Raw genomic sequence first — 23,718 nt, 5'->3', positions numbered from 1 at the left:
GTCCTAACTTTGTGGAAATTGAGAATCGCTGTGGAAGGGAAACGAGCTGGAAGCATTGTTGATCTCATACACAGAGCATGCGTATATATAGACAATTAAAAATTGATTAAACAACACATAATAACCTTATAAAAAACATCACTTCTTGGCAAAGTGCCTGAAATAGGACAAGTATTATCATGTTGATATCCTAAACCTTTTGTATCGAGGATTAGCTATACATTGGCACAGGCGCTGAGATGAGTAAGATTGGCTTCATGACTTCTTCCATATGATTAAACAGATCAATCGTTTCTTTTAGTAACTTCTTCTTACATCATGTTTTTGGGTTGAGAGATTAATTGCAATTTTTCGAGATTTTTTGACTTAGAACGTTTTAAACCATAATTTTAAGGCGCAATCGTGATGCCTGTAATTTCTCATCAACATGAGGTAAAAGTTTTTTCTTAACTAAAGAAATTTCGTTCAAAAACCTTGTTAAAATAAAGAATTCAGAGAGGGTACGGGAATATCCAGGGTGAACAACAACAACGTAAAGTATTTATATAGTTTTATGATCAATAACAGCTTTGGATCCTGATTTACATTGGATTTAAAATTAAAATATAAATATAAATATACATAGATCGGCTGATACTTGTAAATCAATCACAGGTTCATATTTTTAAGTTAGCCAGTATGGTTTAAGGGAAACATTAAAGTAAAGGATGATTTTTGTGATGTAAAAATTATAATTTCTTCCATTACACGACCGGTGTTAATCAAAAACTCCAGAGAAAGTTGTACCACGTGATACTGGCCTTTGCGAAGACGAAAGTTCTAGCAAAGCTTTATACCATTATTTCTCCAAGGCGTCATTTCTCTAAATTTACTTTTGTTTTTCCTCTAATTTAATGCAACTAAGGTCGGATTTGTCTCTTATTAGATTGCGAACCAGATAATTTAGGGAACATGTTACTTTCTTTTTCTTTATTTCCTCGAGTTCGAATCAAAGTTTACTTAATAAAATGGCACAAGCAGTCGTAACAAAAGTAAATAAGCCCAAGGAAAAACGAAAATCAATGCAAAAAAAGAGATAAAAGTAATATAAAAAACAACTTAAAAAAATGGTATTCCCCCACCCTCTATTTTAGCGCGACTAAGGTCAAATTTTCCTCTTATTTTTAACGCGAAGTTAAATTTTCAAAACAAGATTTGTTTCCTTCAATTAATTTTAATGCCACCTTCTACAAATTTTTCCATTAACGTTTTTTTCGGTCACTTTTTTATATAGACGGTCTAAAACACTGAAAATAACCCTAAATCGTAGTTTCACTTTTTACTCCTTTAATAAACTGCTAAAAATCTACAGTATATATCTAAAAAATTTTACAGTATACTACACGATAAATATAACATGCAAAATATGTACAGAGTAGACAAAAATGTCTAATGTTTTCTACAAACCCACTTAAAATCAGGCTTGTATGATCTCAATTCAAGTAAATCTTTTACGGACAACCAGCTACATTGACAGCAATAGGAACGAAAACCTAAAACCATAAAAGCACATAATCTATTTCATTTTATTTCAGTCTTCGCGAATAAAAAATTTGATTTAAAACGATATAAGACTTAGATGAAGAAAATTAACTATATCATCTGAGAGTAATCTCCAACACAATTGTTGACTCTCGAAAAAATTTTCTATTGCAACAAGATTAACAATTCTCACTTCCAACAAAAAAACACAAGTACAACTTACCTTTTCGCGGTAGAAGTTTAGATTTTAATCTACTGAAGTCTGGATAGTTATTCCGAAATACCAGATAATTGCAGTCCGCTTCCGCCCATTTGAAATCATCAAATGTTACAATCTTATTATCACATGATGTGCAATGCAGTCTGTCGCATGGACTGAAAGAAAATTGTTTCAAATAATTTGAGCCTGTTTCATATGGAATAATTAAATAATTATTAATTAGCATGTATTGTTTCTCAATAAAACGTTCGTTCTTTGCAATACCTTACGGGGAAAAATATAAGCACAAGATATTTTTGCAAAATTTAATAGTAATTTTTATTAGTTATATTTAGCAATTTTAATAAAATTAAAATCAGTTGCGTGCCCACCACAGCTTTCAGTAAAAAAGCTCATGTTAAATGAACAATAAAGACCTCAAAACGTTAGGTCGTAAAACAAATTAAGGAGGTGAAATATTTTGTGGTTGAAACTGTTGTGGATACAAGAAATGGAAACATTTTTTAGGGACGATTAATTTTTTAAAAAATTAATGGAACTTGATCAAAACAAAACGCAAAGCAGCATCTTATTGTTTAGCTTTCTCTCGTTTCTTTAATAAAAAATATAAACGCTTCGATGAAGCAAAGAAAACATAAAAAACAATTGCATAAATTTCGAATGTTTTAATTTCAAAAGATAAGAATATAAAGATAGATTCAAAGCAAAGCATACGGTTTTCATTGTGCGGAGACGTCTTAAAAAATATTTGCTTTATTGGTATTCCACTCCACTGTGTGTCATCTTTTATCACAAAGCTGGATTGAACCTTTTCAGACGCCCCATTAAACCTTGTCAAACATTTGTGTAATGCTATCTTTCATTTATAGAATTGTTTCCTCAAATAATTAATTTGAATCTTCTGTTATAATTTAAATGAGGTAAAAATGTGTAGAAACTTGATAGTTCCTGGGGCACAGCCCAGAGGCAGACCAAGAAAGACTTGGCAGGAGGTTATAAGGACAGACTTGATACAGAGGAAGTTGGGTTTAGATTTAACACAGTCTAGATCAGATTGGAAGAGGGTCATTAATATACCCCGTCCAACCCATGCTAGCATGGAAAACGAAGGTTAAACTGACGATGATGATGATGTTCCATTTCCAGAAATGTTTCCTCAAATAATTAATTTTAATCTTCTGTTTCAATAACAGAAATGTTTCCTCAAATAGTTAATTTGAATCTTCTGTTTAAATAACAGAAATGTTTCCTCAAATAATTAAATTAAATCTTCTGTTCCAATTACAGAAATGTTTCCTCAAAAAATTAATTTGAATCTTCTGTTTCAATAACAGAAATGTTTCCTCAAATAATTAATTTGAACCTTCTGTTTAAATAAAAGAAATGTTTCCTCAAATAGTTAATTTGAATCTTCTGTTCCATTTACAAAAATGTTTCCTCAAAAAATTAATTTGAATCTTCTGTTTCAATAACAGAAATGTTTCCTCAAATAATTAATTTGAATCTTCTGTTCCATTTACAGAAATGTTTCCTTAAATAATTAATTTTAATCTTCTGTTTCAATAACAGAAATGTTTCCTCAAATTATTAATTTGAATCTTCTGTTCCAATTACAAAAATTTTTCTCAAATAATTATTTAAACGAGGTGCTCTGTTAAATAAAAATGACTAAAGTTTTTCCTTCGGAATATCCACAACTTTCTTTACTAGAAAATGTGCACAAGTCCACAACAGATGAAACTTCCCTTTTCCACTCCAAAGAGTTGTAGACAAGGATGGCCAAACCTTGCAATAGGCTTTTACTTGTAAATTTTTTTTTTAGGTAAACATTAGTAAATTCAAAAAGTAATAATTTTTGTGATGAAAACTTTCGCGAAAAAAAACTGGAAAGTTTTTGCCAGATAAACTTTCATGAAGCATGATTTATAAGTTTTTTGGATTGCTTGCTGAAAATACATGACTGGCTTTTTGATTAGTTATGTTTGTCTGAAAAATATATCAACGGTTTGCAACAATATCTTAATCAATTCCCTTCCAGTTATCTAAAATTCAGCAATTGTACCTTCACAAAAATGTTTCCTGAAAATAATTATTTTTATTGCACATTGTTTTATTGACAAAAAATTTGTAAAATAAGAAAAAACGAAAAACTTTTCTGTTCCAATTTGCTTTCAGTGCAATTTTATTTCTTATATGTATAGCACATACTATTATTAAATCAAGATTTAAACAAATAATAACGCAACTGTGTATTTACTATTTAGAAAAACACTTACTTTTGATGTGCACCAGAAGCAGCCCCGAAACGTTTTGTTGAACCACCAATGTAAATACTGACACATTTTAACTTTGAATCAACACTACAGTTTAAACTATTGTTGGAAGATAATGCTGAATCGCTTCGATTCTAAAATTATTAAAATATTTAAACTATTTAATGCAGTAGGTACAGACAAGTTTACTCTTTTGTGCTTTTGTGCTTAATTGTAGAGGGGTCAAATTGCACTTTTTCGAATTTTTCACCCCTAAAATCATTTTATAATGACCCCTCTTTTATTAAATTTGAGAATGAGACCCACCTCCTCATTTTATTATCACCCCCCCCCCCCCCCCTCCATAATAAGTTTTTTGGATATCACAAAGCAGCATCTTTTCTTATAATCAAAACACAACTCTCTTTTGGAACAAATCTCAAGAACAAATACTATTTACAGGTTAAAAATGACAAATATCAACAAAATGTCACCACAGTTTATTCCTTAAACATGTCAAAAGCATTGTTATCTTTATTTTTAGTTGTTACACTAGTGTTAGTTTATTTATAGTTAGTCATTTTATCCCCCCCCCCATTTTACAGAAAATTTCGTAATAACCACTTAGGTCAATTTATTATGACCCCTCCCCCAAAATTTTCCCAGGAGTACCCCCTCCCCTCTGCTTATTCACCCCCCCCCCCTACAATTAAGCACAAAAGAGTATTTGTGCATGGCTCATTAGAAATTTGGAAACAAAAGAAGAAAAGTATTAGGGCACTGTAAGACCATTTTTAGCAAAGTTAAATATTTGGAGTTTTTTAATGATAAAACAAATTCTCCAAAATTTTAATTCTAAATACAATTGAATGAGAATAATATTTTTATTATTAAAAAAATATTTTTAATAAAACATTTATAGAAATATTTTTTTTCCAAACAAACTATGAGTGGTTGCAAGCAAGTAAGTTCACACGTGGTTGTAAAAATATGCGAAGTTGTGGAAAATGTTGAAATGTGTTTTCTCTGACTTAATTTTTACAGAGGGGTTGATGGATATATCAAATTTCTTTGACAAAAGTAATAAAACTATAAGAAAGAGAATTACTGCATTGTGTTCCCAGGGCTTAAATATATGTTATATTTTTTTAGCCAAATTAACACTAGTAAATACTGCATAACACTATATTAACAGACTAAAAAAATCATACCCTTTTCAAAACTGCTTCCAGACCATCATCCTCAATAATGTCATTTATAATATCATCAAGATTATCCGCATTTCTAAAATAAAATTTAAACATATTTAAGAAACACTACTAGTTTAAATATCAGATGTTAAAGAAAAGTGGAAGAATATAAATTTTATTTATAAATATTTATTAATAAATATTTTACTTTATATATTCAAAATGCCTTACCCTTGAATTAAAAGAAAAATTGGAGTGCTTGGTAGATACACTTTGAAAAAATGTTTCTAACTTACAAATATAAAATAATATTTTATATATAAATATAAAAAAAAATCCTGACCAGCCTTACGTATTTGCAGCAGCTATAGCCATTTTAATGTCCAGTCTTATTATATATACAAATGTTTTTATTATGGAACATTTGACATTTAAATAAATACATATTACGCATGTAGTATATATATTGATAAGTTATTAATAACTGAACTTACATATTTGAGGATGTTGAGGATTTCTTTGGCTTTATTGATTTAACTTTACTAGTGCTGGATTGACCATCTGAACAAAACTTTGACTCTACCTCATCAAGAAGATCATCAATATCACCCATCTTGTTTATAAGAAGGAAAGCTTGTAATTTACTGTAATTTAAATGTCGGCTATATACTGTAATGGTATCATAAAAAGCTTTGTCAAAAGACTGTTGACATGGAGTTTTCAAACAGGCTTCATTTGATACAATTTGATTGATAAACATGTAGTTAATTAAGTCACACGATTCTGTAATACTTTATAGGTTGCCATTTTTGTGGCCAAGTCAATGAAATTGAAAGCACTATTTTAAACCCTGAGCATCATAACATACAGAGAGTTGGCACCCTCGTTGTTAATGCTGAAAACCCTACTTAAAACATATGTGAAGCAATTGTTATGCAATTGTTGTTTTCTTTTCAAAACTTGTCAAAAAAAAAAGATTATATCACTTTTCTTTAAGCTAGAGCCTTCTTAAATTAAAACAGTTTCTTCCTTTTTTTCAATTCTCAATAAGAGCATTGTAACAAAAGTGAGATTTATTTAAATAATGGTTAACTAAAACTGTAAATTGTGTATTATCCAAAATTATGACATACCTTGAGAAACAATTGCTAGTACAAATGGTAACCTGGATAACAAAATATTATTAAATTACTAGTCGATAAGACCCGTGGAGAACTCCACTTAGTCAGCAGCCCTTAAAATTAGCGTCAGCATTCGGCACTGCCGCCGTAATTGCTGACGTAAAATACGAAGATACCGCTGTTGCGTTGGCAAAAAAATTGCCGACATAATTTTGTTGTGAAATTTTTAAATAACAATAATTTTGGTTTTGTTTGAGCTTCTTTCACTCAAATCAAAAAGCTTATAAATGTCAAAATTAAAAATGGTGGGTGTTATTATGAAGAACGTAAGGTATAGAGAACATTAAAGTTGCGGCCCCTTTCCTTCATGCTGACACTCTTATGCTTGGCTGGTGTATTACACTGAGACTCGAACGAAAGACGGAAGACCATTTGGAACCATGCCACAAGTCAGTCCGACCTTCATCATCACAGAGAATACTGCGAGAAAAGTGCGCACCCATGCAAGTTAAATATAACCAGAACATGGGAGAGGTTAGGTGTCGTGTACCTTAATACAGCTTTCGGACGAATGTTCTTGTGATGTAAAAAGAAAAAAAAATGTTGAATAAATTTTAAAAAACCCTTTTAAAAGAGGAAAGAGAAATCAAATATGTTTAGTAATAATAATCGAAAAAATTGTACATCGTATTAAAAAGAAGTCCAGAAGTTCTTTCTCCCACAAGACACAGCAGGCAATAAGTCAGCCCTGCCCTTGGTTTTGTGAGAAGAGATGTTCTGCGAAGACTCTAACAATTGAGTCTCCTGTACAGTTTTGCTTCATGTTAAACTGTGCCGCTGACAAGCATTTTTGAAGCATGTCACTGGCGACTTCTGCGATATACAACCTAATGATGCTCTAACCTTGGAATTTATCTCGAAACATAAAAAGCCAGTTGGCAGTGGACTAAACTAACAAAGTTCACCATCTGGAAGTTGATGGCAATTCCTGTTTTTCACTGTCTGAGGAGATCAATGCATCAAAATTATGAGAGGTCTACCTCTATTAAAACGTGAATGACGAAAGTTATTGCCAGCTAAAAAATTTCACTAAAAAAAAATTGCCGACGCAAATCAGTTGAAATGTATCTCACGTCGGCAGTTTTATTGCCGACGTAAAAAAATTCTAATTTCAAGGGCTGAGTCAGACAGACAATTAAAAAAAAAGGATGTTTCAGATTTTTTGCTGACATCAGCAGTAGAGATGCAAAAAAAATGGTGAAATTTAGTTTACTGTTGCCTGTAATGTGTAGAGGTTGAAAAGCTGATCACAATAATGTATAAGATCATTTGTTTTCAACAAACGCCCCAGGAGAAATAAGGGTTTAAAAACTTTGCTGATGTCAGCAAAGACCCGTAAAAACACAAAAAAATTTATAGCTATAGATCTTGAAACGTTGATCAAAAAATGTATATGACCATGTACTTTTGACAAACGGTTAAAGAAATATTGTGGTTTTAAATGTTTTTGATGACGTCATCAATCCGTTTATTATGAAACATATTCGGGGACCCAGGTTTGGGGAAATTACCCAAATTGGTCCTGAGTCGTCCCTAGTTATCCACGCAGTAAAAAATCATTGACGTCACCACCTCGTTTCCAAGTTATTTGGCCTCAAAATTTTAAGTGCACTGTAATGGCTTCATTAAGGTAATAATTATTAACTTAATGAAGCCATAAAAGCCATGAAATAATTATTGATGTAAAGTAGTGTTATTGACGTCACGCCATAACGTCATAAAATTTGAGGACAAAATTGAGACATACTTTTTTTGGCAACGTGAAAGAAAATTTCGGCAACATCAAAGGAAAATGACAATATCCACTATGACCGTCACAAACACTCCGTATTATTATATAAGAAAATACTGAATAGGTAAAAACATATTACATCACCCCTTTCTTCAACAAACTATTAAAACAGAACTTCGTTTACAAATACATGACGTGATACATTAATAAGCATAATAATCAAAGCTTTTAAGTCAAAATGTTTGAGAATCAATCAAGATTTTTCAAAAAAGTAAGACGGGAGGTAAGCTTTAAACCATTAATTGTTCAATATATCACATCACATGCATTTAAAGAAAGTCACCCGCTGCATTGTGCCCGGCAGTGCCTAAAAGGGAATGCAGCTTTGTAACTATAGCCAACTCATCTCTATCTTCGTTTCTCTCTGTTTTCTGGATCCCGTTTTCTTCGCTACGGTATTCCGATAGAAAAGACGGGACACCGATAACTTTTACCCGGGGGCTCATAGCATAAATAATAATGTGACTACCACAGTTTATGAAAAAGTATTTTCTTGCAAGTTTAAACTTTACTTAAAAAACTAATAAGCTTAAAGTTAAAAGAAAATACAGTTTAGAATATATGTGCAAAAATAATGTACAAAAATAATGTTTTAAGTATTTTACCCCCGCTTTGTACTCAAGGATTACATGAATTTGTCAGGTGACCAGAGTTAACTTCTTTTCCGAGAATTTTTGGACAAAGTGAAGGTGCAAAAGTGCAGCCAAAACAGCAACAGAGAGAAAAGATACAGAAATGGCAGAGGCGTGAGTTACTTGAAATTTTTTACGCTATCAAATTTAAAGAAAGGGTATTAATTTAATGCTTTATCGGAAAAGTATAGGAAAATATCTTGCAGTTCCAACACATAGCTAGAAAGCCCAGCTAGCTAGCTATACCACAATGTTTACGTTTTTCAGGTTAAAACATACCTAGATTTACCATTCCATTGTAGCAAAAAAATGCAGAAACTAGGTGAAGTAACGTCTTTTTTATTCTTTATATATATAAGTCAGACTGTCAGGTTGAACCAATAATATTAGCTTGTTGCAGGATAATTTAGCCAGTAGTACAGGATAATTATATATTGGGATAATTATATATTGGGTAGCTACACAGGGGCAAATCAAACTTTTTCAAAAACAACAACAATATAAAAAAAAAATGTTAAAAAAAGTTAAACTCAAAATTTTTAAAAAAAGGCAGAGGGATAAGCTACGACACCTTTAATGTTTACATTTTCGTGGCATTTGTGCACATGCATAAAAGTCTACAGACAAAACATTTTCCATGTCACTTTTCTTTTGCAAATTCTCTTGAAACTTTTAAGAAATCTTACAAACAACATCTTCTTACAACGATTTAAAATCAATTAAAACCTGAAACCAAATATCACTGTAATCACTCATTTTAACTACTCTGTATTCCTAACATATTTCTACATTCTAAAACACTACTACAGACTTTTACTAGAGTCAGTCTTTGACCCATGTCATCACACAACCGCTTTCGCTGCGCCATGCATGAAAAAAACAAATTGGTACTGAGCTTGTTTAATCTTTCAAGATTTTTCTCAGTATCAACAGCCTAAATATGTTGTCTTCTTTGAACTAAATATTTCTAGTGTATATTTATCCTATAGAATTGGTCATACGTTTTTATAGTGAAAGTTATATTTCTATAGTTGTTAGATATACAAAATATAGTTAATTATATAAATTTAATATATATATATTATATGGTACTTGTAACATGGTTAACTACTGAAATGTATACATTTTTCTTCTTCTTCTTCTTCTTCTTCTTTTTCTTCTTGTAAAGAGTTACTGTAGGAATATGGATCAAATTTGTGATACTAGCTATATTAATCCTATTTTTTTTTAAAAAACTGTTAGTTTTATAACAATTTTTGCTACTGTGTTCCTAATTGCACTAACAGATAAAGAAAATGTGATATATAGTGGTGGATTCTACAAAATTCCCAGCACAAGAGGGTGAACTGCAATCCAAAGAATCCAATGGTCAGACAAACTGATAAAAATGCTAAATTGTGCTACCTACCTGATAATTCAACTTTCTAATTTAAAATATTAATTTATAATATCATAAAACTTAACTTAACTAGCTAGTTATAGAGTTTTCATTTGTCGAAACTTTTGTTTTTGTATGTGCTAAGTCAAAAGAACCAACACACACAAACCCAGATTATGTTCCCTCTGTATTTACCTATAGAGGAAAAGGGATAACAAAAAAAGAAAGAAAAAGCACAAGCCGTATTTAAGAAATTGCTCAATGATGTAGATTTAAGGAAGTTGCTGTTGCTTTAATGCTAAGTCTGTCTAGCCATAAGAATACTAACACCATGAAATACTTAGTTGGGCATACACCTCCGGTTTGGTATGCTCTTTGTTAGGAGGATGGAAAGAAAGAGTCTCTGACAAAGTGATCACTATCAAAAGTGATTTTCTAAACTTGTTAGCTTGTTGAGATATGGTATTGGCGGATAGAGGATTTTTAATTGAGGAAGAATTTGCTGCAAGAGGAACTTTTTTAAATATTCATGAATTTGCAAGAGGAAAGGATCAAATATCACCATTTAAGGTGGATTGATCACAACAAATCACAAATGTCCGGATACACATTGATCATGTATTATAATTGTTAAATGCAAAAATTCAATATTTTGAACACCACAATACTAATAACTGAAGTTGACTTATTAGATGATAGTAATGGTTGTGGTGTGTTCCTTGGTTAACATAATAAAAAACACTTTTTGTAGGTTTATGTACATAATAATCATTCTCACAATAATATGATATACGAGCTATAAATATAAACGAGAATATCCCATACAATGGAAATTTTTGGGTACCTGTCAATTTTAAAGATCTGGGAACCATTACAAACCGTGTGAAAATCGTAAAGTTTGTATATAAAGTGAGACAATTGTGAATATATATTTCAATAACAATGTCTTGCTGGTTCTGTCAATACAAAGCTTCGTCAAAATGACTATTACGTGTGATCAAACCATTAAACCAAAATTACTAACTAAACTAAAATAATAAACACAAATATAACACAACAGCAATAACAATGGAAAGACTAGTTGAAACCTAGCTTCGTATGCTGGACGCAACACTGCAAAATGAATGTCTTGTCACCCTTTTTGTTTCTTTCTTTTTCATGAAGATATAATTGTAGTCGTATTATTAGGGCTTTAAAGTATCCCCTTTACAAAAATGTTCATCTTATCCTGTTTGTACTATATATATTAAGAATTAGTAATTTAATATTTATTAAGTATAATTCAAAATAATAGAGCAAATATAAAGCCACATTATCTTGTGTTTACAACATGCTGTATTCTTCTATTTTTGGTAATCTTTTCTTTAAATTAAACGACGTCATCTTCTTGAACATATTGACACAAAACTCATTAAACGAATCTAAGAGAAAAAGTAGAAAAGTAAATTATTACGACAAAGTTTAATTTTGTAAATAGTTATAAAATGTCTAAGAATTAATAAGAATTAGCACTATAAAATGTAGCACTATTTCAGTAAACATTTGACCATGTTCTGATCTTTAGTTTTTAATAAAATTTTCAGGATAATGTTTTCTTATCTATTCAGCTTTTACAATAAAATAGGGACCTCAAAAAAATTGGCCAATAGATAAAACGCACCTTTAACAATGTCATTTCTAAACTATTTTATTTCACAAAGTTCCAATTTTCTAAAGTAGGAGTTCCGTAGTAGGTATTTGTGAATGCTATTATGACTAAAGCTTATATGTAACCAAAAATCTCAATAATGGCACACAAAGGCTTTATTCTCCAAACTTTTTGGCTGCCTCTAAATAGTTGTGCAGTAGAGCATGTTTTTCAACTTTGGAAATATGGTATAGCTGAAGTTGCTTTAAAAAGTTTACAAGAAAGTGTATTTTTACTCCTTGCTCCAATCATTCTCATCATTTGAAATTTGAAATGGCTGTCAACAAGCCAATTGGTGTATAAAAAAGCTTGAAAAGTTGTATAGGAATCTTTATTTTTTGGTTCTTACAATTTTTAATTTCATAATTTTATTAATTATCTTTTAACTAAACAAATGCATGTTTAGTCAAAACCTGCATAAATACAGTAAAGTAGATCTCAAAAAATAGAGTGCTAGAAATATGAAATTTTAGGGACATACATAGCTAGAAGTTGCTTTCCAATATTTAACCTTCAATATTTAATATTTTCCCTTTTTTCAGGAATTTTCACCTTGGTCTTCAAACCATGAAAGTACCAATGTCTTTACATGCTGAAAACAGAAAAAGATTGGTGACAGAGCTTCAATCCAAAGCTGCAGGCTCTATTGTCCTGATCCAAGGTGGAGAGTCTGAGACATTGCATAGTACAGACAGAGAACGTCTGTTTCGACAAGTAAGCACCTTTTTGTGCTAAATTTTATTTATTCTGGAAAACTTTTTGTTTTTTTCGTCTCTTAGATAGATACAGTTACCAATTAAGAATACTAATTGACTCCCCAATTTTCCCCTGTTGTCTAGCTGATTTGTTCATTTTTGAAACCTGCCTGACAAAGTGAACCAGAAATTCTATTTTTCATTTGAAGCATGCAAAAATAAAGCATCTGTTAAACATAAAATTATGAAGATTGATATGTTTGCTTACAAAATTTAAAAACAAAATTGAAGGTGAGTTACAACCTTGATAATGATTTAAATTCTTTAATTGATGTGACAAAGAATTACAGTGGGAAAGTTTCTTCTAAGCTGAGTTGTTACTTCAAAGTTTTTTCTTAGGACGCCACCATGTGTCATCCTCTGTGAGAGTCTTTCAGGCATAACGACCCAATTGGATATTTTTAATTACTGATTAATTGTTTTTATCAGTCTATATCATATCTTTCTTTACAACACTCTTGTCGCGATTTTAGTATTTTTGTCACAATTTTATAGCTATTATACTATCATTCAGCAAAAATATTCAGTTTTAACAATATTCAACAAAAGGGAAGTTAACGCAACAAATTTTTTTTCGGTATTTGATCTAACTAGTCCATAAAATCCTAAAATAATGTAACTTTGTTCCTGAATTTTGTGTATTCCATAAACATATATATAACATATAAACACTGATTAAATAATGCGACTGATTTGACAGCTAAAAAGGGTTATTGCCACCTTTAACAGTCAAAGCCTTTTGGCATATGATATTTTATTTATGTATATTATATATTTTATTTATATATTTATTTATATCTTATGAGCCTTCTGTTTTTGATGCAGGAGTCATATTTTCACTGGTTGTTTGGTGTGAAAGAACCTGACTGTTATGGTGCAATAGACATCAACACAGGAAAATCTATTTTGTTTGTTCCAAAGCTTCCAGAATCGTATCTTGTGTGGATGGGAAAGTAAGAATATGTTTTTATTGAAATAAATCTTTCCTTTGTTTCAATTCATTGTTACTGATATCAGTTTGCGGCTACAAATAGTCAAAATGTCGCGTTGAACTTCTGAATGACTTGGTATTAAATGATTTTTTGTAGAATACATCCATGTGAACATTTTAAAGAATTGTATTCTGTCGATGAAGTTCACTACACTCATCAGGTCATTGCATATAATGTCTTATTTTATAACAGCTTGATCATTAGAATGATGCAGTTTTTTGCAGATGCTGCAAACCACACCTTTATTTTTATTTTTTTATTAGTTGGGACCAACATTACAAGTGTAATGTAAAAAAAATCTACTAAAATCTAGAAGTTTCATTTCAGAGGAATAAATGGTCTTGTGAATATTTCACAAAGATCTAGGAAAATTTATCATAAAAGGAGAACATTGTAAATGTATCTCTGGGTCCATTTTAATAAAAAAAGATGAGACAAAACTCATACATGCTGCACATGAAGATATTATACAGTGAAAAATATACACATTCTAAGAATAAGTTTTTATATTATGTCATCTTCAAAGTAATATGAAACAACGAAAACTATCATTTTTTTTAATTTTTTGATATAATTAGTTTAAAAGCTAGAATTTTTAATACAAACCTTTTTTTTCATTTTATTTAAAGCAGGAAAGTGATAAAATGGTAACTTTTTAATCTGTGAAAATTTATCAGGAAAGCAAAATTAAAAAAAAATCTTCAAACAATCATAAAATGAAGCAGTTGTTTAGCAATGTTGTGTTTTTATCATAAACTTATGTAAAATGAATTGATGCTTTCTAAAATTTTTTAACCTAGCCCATACAAACTGACATATTTGTCAAGTGCGCCAGATCGTGTAACATTTGGGAATAACAACCAGAATTATGGGCAAAAAAGACTTTTTGTGATTTTTTAACCTGCAACATTGCTGCCTAATTTTAATGATCATGTTCATAACCAATTTTATATAAATTATTTATATGCATTTTTATTTCAGAATCTAGACTAAATTGTTTTTTATATTATTAAATGTTTTTACATTAGAAAGTTTATGTTTAGAAACAATTTTTAATATAGTCTGTTTGTGTCATAAACACTTCTATTAAAGGTAATCTGATAGAACTTGATTTTGAACATTTCATTATATACTTTCTTCATGTTATATTATAGATAGCATCAAAACTCGAAAAACTTAAACCAAAATCACTGCTAACTTTGGTATGTGTAAAAATTATATAAAGTTGAATGAAATTTGTGAAATGTGGTCAGATATTCGGTTATAATGCACTTACAAAGTCTTGTTCGAATAACAATTTTATATTTATTATAGCACGGTCTAAATACAGATAGTGGAAATCACACAAGAGAAGCTGCATTTGATGGAATTAGTGAGTAAGTCTCTGCTTGTATCAAGTTTACATTAGACTTACAAACTCAATAAAAATTGTACCTGGAATAAATAAAAATTTTAAGCGAGATTAATTAATTAAATCGAGAAAAGAACGTCTAATGGGAATTTGTGTTTTGTCTTTTTTTTTAGGTTTACAGTAAATAATGAAATATTATTTCCCATCATCACAGAACTGTGAGTATTTTCCACTGGGCATCCATTTTTTTATTTATTTTTCCTATTAATTTATAGTATAACATCCATATCTGAACTAAATTAAGCAATTTATCATAGCAGTACACAATTTTACGATTCGAAAACCAGCAAAAAATTGTACACATTATTTGTTTACCTTGTCTTATCTTAAATTTCTTCAAGTAAAAATCTGTTCCTGCACATTTCTTTCCATCGCAAAGTAGACTTTATAATCCATCAGTGGATAGCCTGTGAGCTTGTTGAAAACGTTTGAGCTGCCTAGCTTTACTTATTAAAATTAGCTTGGCCAAGTCTGAATTTTTTAACATGACTTATGGATTTTTTGAAATAATCAGTACTCTATTATCACAAATGCTATCATAAGACAAATTCTGCAATGCAGATGCATCACGAAATTACAATGTGCATACAATCATTTTATTTTTTTTTAGTCGTGTGATAAAGACAGCAAAAGAAATCGATGTTATAGAGTATGCAAACAAAATCAGTAGTGAAGCACATAAAGAGGTAATATAAACATTAAGAATTACGGTTAAGAATACACACTATGTTAACTTATTTTTATCTCGTTAATGATGAAAATCATTTCTATATAGCTTGTAAAGTACAGGAGCTAAAAGTTAACATATATGTTTAACTTATGGCCTTTTATCTATATAAACATATCAGTGTGTATAAAAAAACATGGAATTAACACATTTGTTCTTTTCTAGATCATGACGCATATCAGGCCAGGAATGAAAGAATATCAGTTGGAAAGGTAGGCTCAACTTTCTGACCCAACAAAAACTGATATCTAGTCTTTATCTAATCATAATCGTTTTTTAATAATTAACAATCCTGCTTTTAAGCTTTGTTTTTTTTGTAACACCAAACGATTAATTCAAAAAAACAGATGAATCGCTGACCAAGTGTAAAATAATCTTTACTTTTTTTTCTACATTCATATTTATGGTAACTCCCTCTAACCACGGCTGAACAATGCTGAAACAACCATAGTATTCGGGTTTTTTCATAACCTTTTTATCAGCCTACCAACCTTTTTATACATCTTTTTAAAATCACGTCTCTTTTCACCTTTTATCTTTCAAGTCTATCAACCCTTTTGCACCGGACTCTACATGTGCAGCCATGAGGACGGATTGGTTTTACATGGCTTCACACATTTCATCTTTTTCCATTCTTTTCCTATTTCCTTTAAAGCACTTAGCCACACCTTAACGTTCCACCCCTTTATATTTTCCATGATAGCTGCTTATCACATAACTCTAGAGGAATATGATGAACGTTACCTAGCCATGTATAAATCATGAATCAATTTTATGATTTAAGATAGGAATGTACATTTTGAGGCAGCATTCTGCTGATGCTAGCTAGCTCTATATATCTGGCTGTATTAATTCCCATTCTTTTAAAGTTTTTATTCAATTTGGTATATTAATATCTATTTTTATGTGGAGGTTGTGGCTATCTTGCTAGCTCTTGAGCTACCTCTGGCTAAAAAGTGAAAGTAGCCAAATGCAGTTTTTAGCTAGCTAAAACAAATTTATTCAATAATTTTTTTGATGCTTATGTAGTTGATAACTAACTACACATTTTACTACTGCAATGAAAATTTATTCCTTGAAGTAAATTTTGTTACCTGGACAGGGTAACAATTGGCTGTTTCCTGTGTTTTTATTTAAACCGTTTTTTTTTAAAGTGTTTTGATTAATAGTATTACGCCTATTTCTCATGTGTGACATGGTTTACCTGTAATAAAAGTTCAACCTGGTGTTAACAATGGGCTGTTTTGTGTGTTTTTATTTAATTTGCAGTTGTGATAAGTTTTTTGTGTGACACATTTAGGTGCTCAGTCCAGCGGTTACTGAAAGTTATTCTGCAAAATAAAATAATATTGAAAAATTTTTTTGGTATGACGGCGTAACAACGGGTTGTTAACTGTGCTAAAGGGGTATTAAGCATAAACCGTGTGCAACACGGTTTCCCTGTACTATTGAAGTTGCGTTAAAGTTTTTTTCGGGAAAGGAAATCACTCCTTTATGGATGTGCAACATTATTTATTTGTACTCAGTGCTCAGCCTGAAGTAAAATTCATTTTTAAACTTTCACCAGCAACATTCTTTGAAAAATAAAAAAGATTGGCCAACTGTTTCTGCTACGACTGAGTACCAATGAGTTGTAAACTGTGTTTTGATTTTGGCTAGAGTTATCTCTATAATAATAGCCGTCATCTGCCTGTTTGTGCGTCTGTTTGTCTTTTTGTTACGGAAACACGAAATGCGATATATAAAGGACGGCGACCCGTGGATTTTTCCACAGGTTAACATCTAGTCTCTTTAATAATAGCAGTATTCCGTCTGTCTGTCCGTGCATTCGTTTGTCTTTTTGTTACGGAAACATGAAATGCGATATACAAAGAACTATATAATAATACCCGTATACATCTGTCCATCTGTCTGTCACGCAAAATGGTACCTGAGCTGCCCAAGTAGCATGAAGCACGCAATGCGGTATAAAAAGGACAGGCGAACCCATGGATTTTTTCACGGACCAACAACTAGTCTATATTATAATACCCGTATACGTCTGTTCCTCTGTCTGTCACGCAAAATGGTTGCTTAGCTGCGCAATTAGTGAATCGCACGCAATGCTGTATAAAAAGGACCGGTGAACCCTTGGATTTTTCCACGGGCTAACGACTAGTATTTTAAAAAGTGCATTGCAACCGAAACACTAAAATGTTGTGGCCGCCTTTCTAGACTCACAACATACTGCATAATTGCACTAAAACATTTGCGGTTCTTATTAGGCACTGCACTGGGCCTTCAATGCCAGGCCGAAATTATCACTAATTCCTTTAAAACCGTATTGTTAACAAACTTGATATATGATGATGTGCACATGACAAGAATCAAACAAATAATTTAATGGGTTATGATTACAATGTTTTTGTAAAAAGAAAGATTGCAGCATATGCAGCGTATACAGCGCAATCGGACTGAAACAAGTAGTCCCCAATTGCACTAATAGGACAATATGCAACTCTCTTACCAGTAAAGTGCGAAGGTTATTGTGATATTGTCTCACAGTTCTTTAATTAAAATTGCCAACTTTTCACAAATTAAAAATAACTAACTTGCACAAATGTGCATACTACTACTAACCACAACTTTTGATGCTGTGTGATTGTTTGATCAATAAATCCATCAACCAATCAACACTTAAATAAGTAAACCCACCTATCTAATTTCACCTTATGTTCTTCTCTATATATTCTTATTTCAGTTTATTTCAACACTATGTATATGCAAGAGGTGGCTGCCGCCATGTTTGTTATACATGCATTGCTGCTAGGTAAGATGTTAATGCACCCATCAATTATATTACAACGTTAAATGAAGTTAGATAGGGAAAGGTTTCTGACAGTAGCTGGATGTTTATATGTTTTTACAGGAATAGTTTGTCTCTCATTTTCAGTACCGATACTTTTATTAGATAGACGAAAACTATAGCCTGCATTATTATGAAATATTTTAGTAAAATAAAGTTGTTGTTTTGTTTCTGCTTACAGAATATGTCCTATGCTTCCATCTTTTTTTCATATTGTATTTCGGTGGTTAAAATAATGTTTAATCTTGTCTATTTAGTGACATTAATTTTTTCGCCATAATATCAAAAGCTCTAGCTAGGAGATTGGGGTAATTTTCGGCTTTAGATCATTAGAACATTTATTTACGTTTTCTAGTGGAGATAACGCTTCTACATTACATTATGGACATGCTGGTGCTCCAAATGATAAAACCATTGATGATGGCGATATGTGGTATGTAGTTTGTCCTTGAAAAACCAAAAATTATTTTTTCCTTTAAAGAAACGTGAAAAGCTTTTCAGAAACCTTTTAAATAGTTAACTGAAGTTGCTGCAAAGCAATTTAATAACAGTTATTGATCTTTGATGTAATTATTTTTGATATTTTCGGCAGGTCTTTTAAAAAATTCAAAACTAATCAGGCTTTATTTTTGTATGCAGTTATTTCAAAGAATAAAAAAAAATAGAGGAAATAGAAAAAAATTTTAAATTAACAAAATGCTGAATTAAGTTATTTAAGCAAGTGACTGAAATTTTTTTTGATGACTTATTCAATTAAATAGTGCTTCGAATGCATGTTAAGAACTATTCATTTAAAGCCAACGAATTAATCCACCATTTTTTGTGTCTCGCAAAGGTTTTCAGCCAAACCTAAAATTTCTAAATTAAGCTATTTCTTGGTTTGTTTTTCTCCTCAATTTATTTAATGACTACCTCTTTTGAAAAATTGCCTTCTTCGAATAAACACCCTCTTCTCAAGGTCCCCAAATTACATTGAGCTCTGGACGATTTTCGAGTAAATCTTTAATGAAATCATCCTAAAATCACTGTATGTTTTCTAATATTGCTTGTGCTCTGTATGAAGCTTTTCTGTCTAGAAAGAATTCATTCTTTGTTTAGTTTATTCGATATGGGTGGTGAATATTATTGCTACACGTCAGATATAACTTGCTCATTCCCCGCCAATGGCGTGTTTACGGAACAACAAAAGGGTATTTATGAAGCTGTGTTGAAATCAAACAGAGCAGTAATGGAGGCTTGTAAGCCTGGTAAGTGTATTTTTACTAAAACCGTGTAATTTGAATCTTTATATGGTGCAGTGAAGCTTGTTTTTATTTTTTTGTGGTTTCCCATCTAGTCTTAGATACTAAAATTAATCAGCCAAATCCATCCTGGCTGATTTGTTTATACATAACGTGTTGAGAAACGAATGCTATCAGGTTCGTAAGTAAACCATGGAAAATTTTGAATATAGTATTTAGTCCTAGAAAATGTGAAAACAGACCTTTTTCAATAATAATCCTGGCCAAAAGTCCCTCTCAATATTTTGTTTTTTGTGCTATTGAATGCTAATTACTGGCTTATGATGGGTTACGTATACTCCTGTAATTTAAAACCATTATATAATTATTACAGCCTTAATTAGGTGTTGATTCATCTAGTACATAACATTTTTTAACCCTATCATTGAAAACATCAAGACCTACTTGAAACATTAGTTAATTTGTCCTGGGCAGTCTTTTTGAAATGTCTTGTCCAGCCTAAATACGAAAGATGTTGTATATATTTGTGTGTAAGTTCCAAACCTTGTTGGTAGTTGTTTCTTGAAGGAGATAAGCTTACTTTTGTTGTAGATGTGAGTTGGGTTGATATGCATTTGTTAGCTGATCGCATTCAGTTGGAAGAGTTGAAGAAACTTGGTATTTTGCAGGGTGATGTGGAAGAAATGATGAAAGTCAGGTTAGGTGCACTGTTCATGCCACATGGATTGGGACACTTTCTTGGTTTAGACGTTCATGATGTTGGTGGTTACCTGGTAAGTGTAGTTGTCACTCACAACCCTCATCTTTGAAATCTTTCAAAAACGTTTTAGGGTGATTGGATTGAAGGGTATTGTAAATCAGACACAATATGAGGTTGACTTATAATATTTGATTGTTGCTTGATCTTCTGTTCTACAATAAATAAATATTAAAATTATCTATTAAATTTATATGGTAAACTGACGATCAGATCAATTTTTTGTTCCATATTAAAATTCTCAGATAAACTACGATTATTATTTTTGTTTTGTTTTTGTTGTTTTGATAGGGAGTTGAACGCAAAAAAGAAGATGGATTGAAGAGTCTTCGTACAACTCGAAATCTAAAAGAAAACATGGTTTTAACTATTGAACCTGGAATTTACTTTATTGAAGCTGTAAGTGAGAATTCGAACTATATTTTTTTTAATTCTCTTTTCGAATTTTACGAAGCTACTATTTGCGAAAATAAGTCCATGTGAAATCTGTTTTTAAAACTTGAAACCGCCACTGTGCAGCATTTAAAAGTACATAAGCTTGAATTTTACAGAATTTGTCCACCCCTCCCTCCTTTGCATTATGAGGAGTGATTTTGGGGCCAAAAATTTGGACCCAAAATATTCTTTTCTAAATTTTAACTCTTTCTTTCCTCATAAAATTGTGGCAAACTAATTTTTTTTATTAATTTTATATATCTTTTATATATCTTTCTTAGTATTTTTTCCCAAAACTTAACCCCAGTACCTTCTCCTAAAAAAGGGTTTAATTTAAGTAATCCAAAGTCACTTCTCTAATCTTTCACACACAACTCAATTTTGTTCTTGTTCTTTTCCGCCTTTATCTCTACCCCCGCTAAAGTAGGTTTTTGTTGTTGATATTTAGCTAGTTGAAGCAGGTATGTTCTAAACGCAACACTTTAAAACAGAAAACGAAATGTCGTTCATCAAAATAACAATCAATAGTCGTTTTTTCATTCGACCTGAATTTCTTGTTGTTGTCTGCAAAATGTTTTTCCTGCGAAAATGAACCACGTAAGAAATTCAAAGCCCTGATGTAAACACACCTTTAAACGAAACAGATATTTGAATATCCTCGTTTCTTTAGATCATCAGACAAGCTTTAAATGATCCTACGCGAGCATGTTTCATCGTGCAAGAAGCAGTGGAACAATACTACGGATTTGGCGGGGTAAGTTGAAACGTTAAATTACCTTACCTTAGACGGTAAAATACATACCTTGACCATAATAGTTAAGATGGTAGCATTTTTGGTAATTTGATTGGTTGTTGAAAATGATGTTTGCTGCCAAGCTAAACCTGCAACACAGATACTGCCGAATGTACATATCTACATCCTACATATTAAGAGGGATTTTCACGAAGCGATTTAAACGGCGAATTCGCCGGCGAAAATGTACAGAGCATGCGCAGTTTTGTTTGTTTCAGAGCGTAAAAGAACATAAACTTGATTAGCTAACTCCATTATCCTTTTTTCTTTTGTCTGAAAAGTTGATATGATTTCAACTTTCAGTTTGGATCGAAAAGGATTGGGAAGGTGATTTCTGGAATTGATTGGTTAATAAATGATTAACAAATCATATTCCAGAAAGCAAAATTGTTTGTTCCTACCGTTTTAATTAATTTTTAAGTTGAAATTCACCTTTGACGTTCTCCACACTATAGAGGCATCACTTATGATTCTAATTGTGTATATTCGAATTTTAGGTTCGAATTGAGGATGATATCGTCATCACTGAAACTGGTTGTAGATTGTTAACTGATGTTCCACGTACTGTTGAAGAAATCGAGACGCATATGGCTGCAGGTCGAAATGCGAATGAAAAGGTTCTTTTATAACGAGCTGACGTATTCTTTTTATGCCATGTTGTCGAAATCTTGTACTGTTACAGACACAAAAAAAACCAGCAACTTGATCACAATTATATCCTACAATATAATTAATATTTTCCAAATCAAAATTTTCTATATTACGTTTTTACGATGATGCAAAAAAAGTAAGATTAATTTTGAACCGCGAAAATTTTTCCCCCGATATGTGCCAATTTTAAATGGTCTCTAAGAATTTTGCAGCTGCAAGACAAAATGTATTGAAAGCTAGTGGGTGGAAATTTTTTCCCAAACACTTTTTTTCCTTAAAGCATATACTACAGACACAAAAATTGATTATCATACGATATATTTTTTCGAATCTAAAATTTTATGTAACGTGTTCTAGCAAATTCACAACCTTGGTCCCAGGACCTGTTGTCTTTTTGCATATCGGACGGCGAGACGAACATAAATAAGCGCAGCGCCAATGAGAGACAAAAAGGCCCTGGGAACGAAGACGTGGGAATTCGTTTATCAAATAAGTTGATGAAATAGTTTTCTGGAAATATAAAAAAGCAGTAATATATATTACCAACAAAAGCTGTCTTTAAATGTTTGAATATTACCTTGTCGTTGTTTTTGTTTTGAAAAAAAATTACTAAGCATTCGAGTGCATATCTCGTTCTCTTGGATTTATCGAAACAAATTTTGTATACTTTTTAGAATTATAATATAAATTTAATTGAGAATGTACGTAAAGAGAATTTTAGTTTTGATTTTTTAGTTGGTGACGAAAAGTAATTAGACAAGATCGGTTATTTTATCTGTTAGCCAGTGACGACGAAACCAGGGTTGGGCATGCCACACAATCACGTACTAATTGATGTTTTCTTCTCCACAATGTTGAACCCTCCACTTTTAATAGTGACTAAATTCAAAAATGTAGTTGGCAAAAAGTGACTCAATTTTGTCCAAGTGACTAACATTTTTGCCGACTAATTTTTTTGCCGACTTTTTTTTATCAATAAGGTAATGGATCCAATGCTTTTATTTATATCACTACTGCTATCCTCTTCCCTGGTGCTTATTAGATTTGAACCCTGGAGAAATGATTGACTTTGCACCAATGGGGTTCACTGCTTTTACTCTTTCGAGCGTCCATGGAGAATGAATAAGTGACCACTGCTTCACCCTAACCTTTTTCTTGCAAGACGGTCTATGTCAGTATGGTGTGATCCACAAAGACCTCTTCGTGGATCACACCATACTATGATACATAAACATTGAATAAGGGTACGGCTACCTTG

General features: G+C 31.4%; 2 protein-coding genes across 2 annotated transcripts; one reads left to right on the top strand and one right to left on the bottom strand.

The window, feature by feature from the left end:
- Positions 1-538: 538 nt before the first annotated feature.
- Positions 539-5,958, bottom strand: LOC130614298 (cilia- and flagella-associated protein 418-like). Its single transcript, XM_057435725.1, has 5 exons — positions 5,678-5,958; positions 5,205-5,277; positions 4,018-4,148; positions 1,745-1,896; positions 539-1,532 (listed from the first exon to the last, which is right to left on the bottom strand). The coding sequence occupies exons 1-5, from the start codon at positions 5,941-5,943 to the stop codon at positions 1,429-1,431; spliced, it is 726 nt and encodes a 241-aa protein (XP_057291708.1). The 5' UTR covers positions 5,944-5,958; the 3' UTR covers positions 539-1,428.
- A 2,819-nt stretch (positions 5,959-8,777) lies between these two features.
- Positions 8,778-23,220, top strand: LOC130614294 (xaa-Pro dipeptidase-like). Its single transcript, XM_057435721.1, has 16 exons — positions 8,778-8,902; positions 12,396-12,567; positions 13,434-13,561; positions 13,697-13,760; positions 14,755-14,802; positions 14,915-14,976; positions 15,125-15,169; positions 15,622-15,697; positions 15,904-15,950; positions 18,479-18,547; positions 18,939-19,016; positions 19,682-19,830; positions 20,416-20,597; positions 20,873-20,980; positions 21,687-21,770; positions 22,307-23,220. Exons 1-16 carry the CDS (start codon positions 8,892-8,894, stop codon positions 22,436-22,438), a joined length of 1,455 nt encoding a protein of 484 aa, XP_057291704.1. The 5' UTR covers positions 8,778-8,891; the 3' UTR covers positions 22,439-23,220.
- The last annotated feature ends 498 nt before the right edge of the window (positions 23,221-23,718 follow it).

Source organism: Hydractinia symbiolongicarpus, chromosome 11 (assembly GCF_029227915.1).
Source record: "Hydractinia symbiolongicarpus strain clone_291-10 chromosome 11, HSymV2.1, whole genome shotgun sequence".
Lineage (NCBI taxonomy): Eukaryota > Metazoa > Cnidaria > Hydrozoa > Anthoathecata > Hydractiniidae > Hydractinia > Hydractinia symbiolongicarpus.
This window is presented reverse-complemented; position numbering and strand designations above follow the sequence as displayed.

Excerpts from the sequence above, each read along its gene's own strand:
- LOC130614298 (XM_057435725.1), bottom strand. The coding sequence starts at position 5,943 with ATGTTTATCAATCAAATTGTATCAAATGAAGCCTGTTTGAAAACTCCA. Across the intron at positions 5,278-5,677 it reads TCCTCAACATCCTCAAATAT|AAATGCGGATAATCTTGATG; the intron begins GTAAGTTCAGTT and ends ATTTTATTTTAG. Across the intron at positions 1,533-1,744 it reads TAAACTTCTACCGCGAAAAG|GTTTTCGTTCCTATTGCTGT; the intron begins GTAAGTTGTACT and ends TTATGGTTTTAG.
- LOC130614294 (XM_057435721.1), top strand. Across the intron at positions 12,568-13,433 it reads GAGAACGTCTGTTTCGACAA|GAGTCATATTTTCACTGGTT; the intron begins GTAAGCACCTTT and ends TTTTTGATGCAG. Across the intron at positions 21,771-22,306 it reads AATACTACGGATTTGGCGGG|GTTCGAATTGAGGATGATAT; the intron begins GTAAGTTGAAAC and ends TTCGAATTTTAG.